The following is an 8,485-nucleotide window of genomic DNA, read 5'->3' on the forward strand; positions in this document are numbered from 1 at the left end:
GTATAAAACAAAGTCGCTTTCCCTGTCCCTATGTCCCTTTGTACGCTTAAATCTTTGAAACTACGCAACGGATTTTGATGCAGTTTTTTTTTAATAGATAGAGTGATTCCAGAGGAAGGTTTATATGTATAATAACATCCATTAAATAGTGGAGAAGTACTGTTATTTTTGAGGTTTCTAATGTGATGTCGTAAAAAATTACATTTTTTCCGCTTACATTGCAAACGCAGGCTGAACCCTATGAGTTTTATCAACATAATGTACTAAGTACACATTGAAAAGGTCTACAGAAAAGTCCGCGATGGTATATGTCTATCTCTTATGGATAACCCACAATAACTTTTTTTTGTCATTTACTTTTTACGACAAATAATGGTTAATTTTCGAAGCGATTTTAACCAATACAGCATTAATCCTTAACCAATTAAATACCTTGAATACATTGTTCATTTAATATAGATCTATATGGCCCTTTACACCGTATGATTTAAGTGAATATTTTCGAAGATATTACAGATTTAAAAATTGCGGGACGTAGCGTTTGCGGCGGTACGGGCCGGCCGCCCGGCTATGTATTTTATAAGTTATAACCGTGCGAAGCCGGAGCGGGCCGCTGTGTTTTTATATACAACGTTCACAATTTTTCTGTAGTGTATTTAGTATCAGCATTGCACCTGTGCGAAGCCGGGGCGGGTCGCTAGTTATCTATAATCTTTATTATCAGCTCATGTTTGTTCCTCCTTGAGAGATCCATACCGCATGTTTCATCACGCTGACTAAGTACCTACGCATTCGATTTGATGACTATTATAAGCTGTTTCCCTTCACGGCATGTGTAAATTGTAAATTTTTATTTTTTGCATGACGAGACTCGAATTCGATACTTGATTGAAGTAGAAGACATTAACCGATAAGCCACTACAATATGCTGACGTAAATTATACTAAATACCAATTAATAAAACTTAAGTCGCGCAATGACTTTTTTATTTATTAAAATATGTAAGGGGAGGCAAAGTATAATAAAATCATTATTATATGCATATAGGTTTTCCAGGTAGTTAAATCGTATTTTTCAAATGACTTTCATTTTTTAAGTACATAAAGGTTATTGATATTCCCAAACTTATTTGAATAGCTTAAAATATATGCTCTAGTCACTATGCACCACTATGTTATAACACCAGTTGCGGTTAGCTCTTTTGCTATTCAAGTGGTATTTTTAAACTTTCCTTGGAACAATGCCAACGCCCAACTCCACAAGTCCTTATACTTAAAGTTATTACTTAGTAATTATTTCTTAATTATTTAAAGACAAATGGACAATTTAATCTATCGAATAATTTATAATATCAATTCTGTAGAGCTCACTTTTAATCCCGATTTGATTTTGAGTGGTATTATATCAATAAAACAAAATATAGATGTTTATTCATTTTTATTAAATAATTATACAACAACAATCAGTACCTAAAGTACAAATGACTAATATCAATAGTAAGGAATGCAATTGAATTGTGCAAACTTCAAGATTTTCCACGACATTTATTATAAAAAGAAGAACAAGCAATGTTCGTTGAAAAGACTCAACATTTTACTTTTCTGAGAAGGTTTTTTTACTAAATAACATCAATAATTACTCAAGCTATCCTGCTCATCATGCAGGGAGAAATCTTTATCTTATACAAAAACAATAATACTTTTTCTCAAAAACGTGTACAACCCCGAGGGCTTTCTAAGATGTCATAAATGCTTTAGAAATTTTGTCTTGCAATCTATAAAGGGTTGATTAACGATTTATTCCTTTAAACCGTCAATGTGTTCACTTTCCATTTCTTTCTCAGGTTGATCGCATTTCTCCATATTTTCTATTTCTTCTTCAGTTTTAATAACTTCCTCGGATTCCATTTCATCTTTCACTTCAATTATTTGTTTCTCTTTTGTATCTTTAGTTACCTATAAATAAACATAAATAGTTATTTATCTTTCTTTACAATAATAAAGAATAAAGAATAAAGAAGAAAGCTTTTTTACGTTCAGTATGTAGGTATATACTTTATTTTAATTCTATATATTTTTAATTTTAAGAAATAAGTTTTAATTTACAACTTCATTCTCTTCAGGCACAATAAATGTAATTTTTATAAATGTATTCACGTATACTTCATCATGATCTATTATTGTAATAACAAATTACCAACTGAAATGTTTTGTCTCAAGAAGAACTAAAAGAAAAACATTACCTCATTCTTATTTGTATCAAGTTCCATAGAGGTGTTCCGCGTGTTTCGGTGACTGTTATTTTTCCTCATAGCCATATGATATTCAAACTTTTGTATAAAATCACTCTGGTTTACGTAATCGGCTGGCCTTCCATCGAAATAATCTGGATTTACGATAATATCTGAAAAAAACAAAAATAATTGGGTATTTTAACTATTTTTATATTATTATTGTACTGTATAATTATTGAGGTACAAATATCATATGTTACAAGCATGTCTAAATTTAATTAACAAAGTAACATGAAAGATACACAAAATCGTTTGAACTATCATAACCAATTACACATTACCTACACACATTACCCAATACACAATAATTCTTTAAACAATGCTTCTGCCCATAATGAAATGTGAAATAATGAAATTTTATAAATTAAATGACTTTTTCTAGCTTAATTGACGAAATTTTTTATTCATAATCATCAGGTAATCAGGTAATATATTATAAAGGCGAAAGTTTGTAAAGATGTATGGATGTTTGTTACTCTTTCACGTAAAAACTACTGAACCGATTACAATGAAATTTAGCACACATATAGAGGGTAACTTGGATTAACACATAGGTTAGTTTTTATCCCGGAAATCCCACGGGAACGGGAACTATGCGGGTTTTCCTTTACAAACGCGGGCGAAGCCGCGGGCGGAAATCTAGTCAGGTATAAAACTAGTTTTTTGTAATTATTATTACTTGTTATATCATGTCATAATTTACGTTAATTTTTATCTATATTCATTGTAAATGCTACGCACTTTTATGCCCACTTTACTTTTTCTTTTCCTTTTCAGATGACTACGAAATTTTCTTTATGTAGGCATAGCAATAATACTCCAGTCAGTCTAGACATTCAATTCACAATAATTCCAAAAGTTATCAAACTTCGGTCAAGTGAATGGTACATTGGGACGACAATAAATCCCATTTTGCAACCTTGTCCGCAGTCCGGAACTGCAATTAAATTATTTTTTGCTGTATGGTCCTGAAAAAAATTCCAAAAGTTCTGCAAACTTGGGGAAGTTTTCGATATAATATTTCATATCACGTATTAAATTTGCAACCAATCTCAGTGTACGGAACATCTTTTAATATTGAATATTAATGTTTTTTTTTTTATTAAACTGAATGAGGTTGCAAATTTGTAAATGCACCAGAATAGATGTTTTCGAAGTTTGCAACCAAGTTCCAAAACTTTTGTAATTATTCCGAGACCACCTTACTCGAAAAAATGACCACGAATTAAAAATAATTATAAATAAACATGTTCCGGTCAACGAAAAAGGTTGCAAATTTATACAACCGTTCGGTATATATTTCCGATATCTGTGTTAAGTTTGCAGAACTTTTGGAATTTTTTTCACGACCATACAGCAAAAAATAATTTAATTGCAATTTTAACAATGTTCCGTACACTTAGATTGATTGCAAATTTAATACGTGATATGAAATATTATATCGAAAACTTCCCCAAGTTTGCAGAACTTTTGGAATTTTTTCACGACCATACAGCAAAAAAATAATTTAATTGCAATTTTAACAATGTTCCGGACTGCGGAAAAGGTTGCAAAATGAGATTTATTGTCGTCCCAATGTACCATTTACTTGACCGAAGTTTGAAAACTTTTGGAATTATTGTTAAATTCTCGATTTTCAATGTCGATTCTGACTGATCTATAAGGCCACCAGATATACTTAGAGCGTATACGCACTATGCGGGTAGCCGCATTGCTGGTAGCCGTCCGGCTGACCGCAAGCACAATTATGTACGTAATATTCATTTCTATGCGCACTGCGATGCGGCTACCGCAGACCGCACAGTGCGCATAGAAATGAATATTATGTACATAATTGTGCTTGCGGTCAGCCGGACGGCTACCCGCAATGCGGCTACCCGCATAGTGCGTATACGCTCTAAGATCATATTATATATTGCGTTGAATAATTATTTACCAACAAATCTGAGTTCAAAGAATAAACTACAAATACTAATATTATAAAGCTGAAGAGTTTGTTTGTTTGAACGCGCTAATTTCAGGAACTACTAGGCCGATTTGAAAAATTATTTCTATGTTAGATAGCCCAGTTATCGAGGAAGGCTATCCATACTATACTATAATATTATAAATGCGAAAGTAACTCTGTCTGTCTGTCTGTTACTCAATCACGCCTAAACTACTGAACAATTTGCATGCAATTTGGTATGGAGATATTTTGATACCCGAGAAAGGACAAAGGCTACCTTTTATTGCGAAATATGTACCACGGGCGAAGCCGGGGCGGACCTCTAGTAGGCTATATATCATTACACTAAGACCAATAGTAGCGGAGCCAGGCGGGTGAAACCGCGAAGCTAAGTAAATAAATATAATTAAAACTCACCATTCCCAATAATTTCAGGAACCATGAACGGGAACAGCCATCCCACGAGCGGCGTCTGTCCCGCGGTATAGTGAGCTTTCTTGTGATAGAACAGCAGACCGTCAAGTGCAGGGAATTCTGGATCTTCAGTTGGTGGATATTTTGAGAAGAACCTGGAAAATATTTATGCCATCAATTCTTTTTAGACTGTAACTCTGCTGTATTATTTTTTGCTATAAATATTTTTATAAAAGACAGATGATTAAGATACTTGCAATATTAATTATATTTAAACTTTTTACATAAAATTTTTTAATATAAACTTTTTAATATAAAGTGTTTCAGTAAGTTAGATATAGTATTAAGAAACAATAATTACTATAACATATAAATGATTATTATACATAAGATACATGTTTGATCTCGTTTCATTCTAAACCCTTAGAAAATAATGTTATAGTTCTGCTAATGGTATCAACACTTACGACAATTTTCCATTTTTCAAGCAAACACAAATAAATATTTTATTCTTCAAAGAATACATAAAGTTATGTACTTACATATTCAGACGGTGCGTTGTACACTGAATCATAGGAATTAATTTAAACACTGTTTTATTCCATTTAGAAATAGTCTTAAGTCCAGCTATTTCTTCTAGATGTGACATCATCCAAAATTGTCGAAATTCGGTCTGTAATTATAAAAAAAAATATTCTTAAGTAAATGATTATCATCTTAATGACATCCATGATCATTGACGTTATTTTACATAATACTACCGTATTCTCATAGGACATTCAAGCTTGTTTATAAAAAAGCTATAGATATGCTATAGATGTGTATGTGTTACATTGAAGTGTTAATCTGATTCTGTCCATATTTACAAAATAGAAGTGTTGAGTAGAAACAGACATAAGAGTGCAAAAAACGATATAACATTTTCGTATGCAATTTTGCATAGCAATGGTTGCATGGTACCTGCCTCTCTCTAAAAAGTGTGTAAACTTTTCCAACAATATTTTTATAAGCATTACATTCAAGCTCATTACAATCTATAAAAAAAAGACGTGTGGCACTCGGGGACTGCCGCGGTAAAGCTATTGCATGCTATGCCTTCAAGCCACACCTCCGTGCCCGTCGGAGTGGGGAGCGTGAGGTTTTTTCGTTACGGAATTTCTGGATTCGGTCCCCGCGCTCAAGGCCCGCGATAAAAGCTATGCAATAGCTTAAAATTGGTTGTCTGTAAAGTCGGTTTATTGACGATAGTTGAGCGTGACAACGTCCGATTGTGCTTCTTTGTCGCTCTCGCTTGCACTTCAAGCCTTACATGGAACGCCTCAGATGAGTCAGAGCGAGGTAACGCCGCATGAGTTATGTTTTTTCGTGCGTGCAGCCGGCTCTATCGAATTATAAGACGTTGTCACGTCAAAATGGCTCTAACCTACCTCTCCATCGGTCATAGGCTGAGCATTCCAGGCAAGTATGTCCAAAACATACATAGTGTTAGTTGGCTTGTAGTAGAAGCAGTCCAACACACAACTATTGTCTCTCACAGCTGTTCGGGGATTACCACCCGGTAGCGCTGACCAATACTCAAATTTGAAATGACCATATTTATTGTAGCATTTCGTCATTCCCTGTGAATTGAATTAATTTATATGTTGATTTTTGATATTCCATACTTTATCATACTTTATGTTTTTATACAGTTTCATATATGACTATTTAGTTTATATGTATGTTTTACCCTCTCATTTCTGAGTAACAATAATTTACATGTAGATAAAGTTAATGAAAAATTGCAAATAAGAATTGACTGGGATATATGGAATTAACTGAGATAACGTACATTAATTTAAAGAAATTAAATTTCCCCTTTACAAAGATGCTTACCAGGTTTTCTTTATCAAGGGCAAATTGGTTGAATCACTACATAGTATAAAACAAAGTTGCTTTCTCTGTCCCGTATGCTTAAATCTTTAAAACTATGTAACGGATTTTGATCTGGTTTTTTTTAATAGAACAAGTGATTCAAGAGGAAGGTTTTAGTATATAATTTATTAGGTTTTAGACCGAGCGGGCGAAGCCGCGGGCAGTAAGTTAGTGATGAATAAATTTTAAACTATACTTACATGATACGAAATCACAAGCATTCTGACTCCCTTTGGACAAGGTGCCATGTACCAGTTTGTCTCAAAATCAACAGGCTTTTCTACAATCCATTCAGATAACATAAGCACATTGCTATAGGTCAAGGAAGTCTTGTGAAATCCTGCGACGTAAATGCTTGGTCTATATGAAACCTAAAATATTAAGTAGAAATTATAATAAAGGGAAATTTTATTTCTAAAATTGCACATTGATAATTCAATTCGCACTGCATAAATTGGTCAAATTATATAATTCTCCGTAAGTATCTGCGAAATATAATTGTATTACTGAAATAATAGGTTAATTTTCAATGAAAAGGTGTTTAAAAATTACATTTTAATAATCATTCAATGCAACTCGCCTTTTTGTATGGTTCAAAAAGTTTTCCGTCTTCTACAGTTTGCACAAGTTCCATTATACCTCGGAACTTATCAATTCTATTTAGTCTGTTACTAAAATAGAAGAAAACATTAATATAAAGCGTATTTAACCATAAAGCACGAATAATACAAAAAAAATCCTTATTTTATTAATTAAAAAGTAAACATTTACTGTATGTTTATTCTCTAATAAATTAAAGGTGTCTTGTGAATAACTTCCTCTGTTATCTTATTTACCTTTTTTGAGTCTCTAAAAGCTCTTTGCGTCTTTGTTCTTGAGATCCATATTTGCCCCAATTTTTATAGAGGTCTTTATGAGATTCATCTTGTTCTTCTTTATCATCCTCACGAGTTGCTTCTAACTTTAGGATAGCACATTCAAGTATTTCTAGGTCCTCCTCCATTTTGGCACACCTAGGCTGTAAAATAAAATTGTCTTATATTATCTTATGAAAATGTGGGAAAATATAAATTAAATCACTTAATAAATGATGAACAATTAGTATAAAATTAGAGAATGGGACTGCAAGGTCCTACAAACTTGATGATGATTGACTATCACCTATAGCTTTATTCAACAAACTAATAGTAAATGCTACATAGCTAGGATCAATCTCCCATAATTGAGGTGTACTAAATATTTCGTCATTAGATATTACTACAATTAAAAGTTAATAAAATTCCCTTTTGAAATAAGTAGAAACTACAAATACAAAACATTGGAAGCAGGTTACCTTTGCCGTGATTTATAAAATAAAAATGGAAGGTAGTGCTTATTTCCTGGTCTTAGCTAATTTATAAACTAAATTCACAATGTATCTATGAATAAAATATCCAGTCTTATTATACAATGAGTTAAATACTTAAAATCGGCACTCGGCACCAAGTTAAAATAATTTATTGACAAAAAATCCGACATAGGTTGTCAATGTCAGTATTTAAAAATCAATCGATTAATAAAAAATTTATTCATAACCATGGATACAAGTCCTTCAGTCGCAAGATTATTATTTAATTGGATTCGGGATTGCCATTTTATAAGAAGTAGAAATAAAAGGAAGTGCAAATTTCGAGTATTTTTATTTATCAAAGTCCGGTCGATGAAAGATATAAAAATTCTCATCCAACTGTAAATATGCTTTTTTACCGATACATAATTCATAAAAAAAAGGTTTTTCATGGTCACCCTTGGCAAAACGTTAGACAAGGATAATTTACCGTTGAGAGACCTCTCGCTCTAACCGCTTTTGGTTATCTAGCGCCTACAAGGAAAAAACAACCCTAGTATAGATCTTATTTTATAAAAACTATTAATAT

The 8,485-nt window shown here is 32.4% G+C and overlaps 1 protein-coding gene across 1 annotated transcript; it reads right to left on the bottom strand.

The window, feature by feature from the left end:
- Positions 1-1,644: 1,644 nt before the first annotated feature.
- Positions 1,645-8,094, bottom strand: Snup (snurportin-1). Its single transcript, XM_090102731.1, has 9 exons — positions 7,903-8,094; positions 7,406-7,587; positions 7,150-7,240; positions 6,770-6,940; positions 6,083-6,274; positions 5,198-5,328; positions 4,659-4,810; positions 2,243-2,403; positions 1,645-1,955 (listed from the first exon to the last, which is right to left on the bottom strand). The coding sequence occupies exons 2-9, from the start codon at positions 7,570-7,572 to the stop codon at positions 1,797-1,799; spliced, it is 1,224 nt and encodes a 407-aa protein (XP_089958857.1). The 5' UTR covers positions 7,573-7,587; positions 7,903-8,094; the 3' UTR covers positions 1,645-1,796.
- Between the last annotated feature and the right edge of the window lie 391 nt (positions 8,095-8,485).

Source organism: Colias eurytheme, chromosome 6, assembly GCF_061535395.1.
Source record: "Colias eurytheme isolate Ceu_HAF_F1 chromosome 6, ilColEury1 Martin Lab GWU primary, whole genome shotgun sequence".
Classification (NCBI taxonomy): domain Eukaryota; kingdom Metazoa; phylum Arthropoda; class Insecta; order Lepidoptera; family Pieridae; genus Colias; species Colias eurytheme.

Coding starts and splice junctions, on each gene's coding strand:
- Snup (XM_090102731.1), bottom strand. CDS start 7,572: ATGGAGGAGGACCTAGAAATACTTGAATGTGCTATCCTAAAGTTAGAA. Junction 2,404..4,658: donor TCCTGAAATTATTGGGAATG/GTGAGTTTTAAT, acceptor TGTTTTTTTCAG/ATATTATCGTAAATCCAGAT. Junction 1,956..2,242: donor TTGATACAAATAAGAATGAG/GTAATGTTTTTC, acceptor GTTTATTTATAG/GTAACTAAAGATACAAAAGA.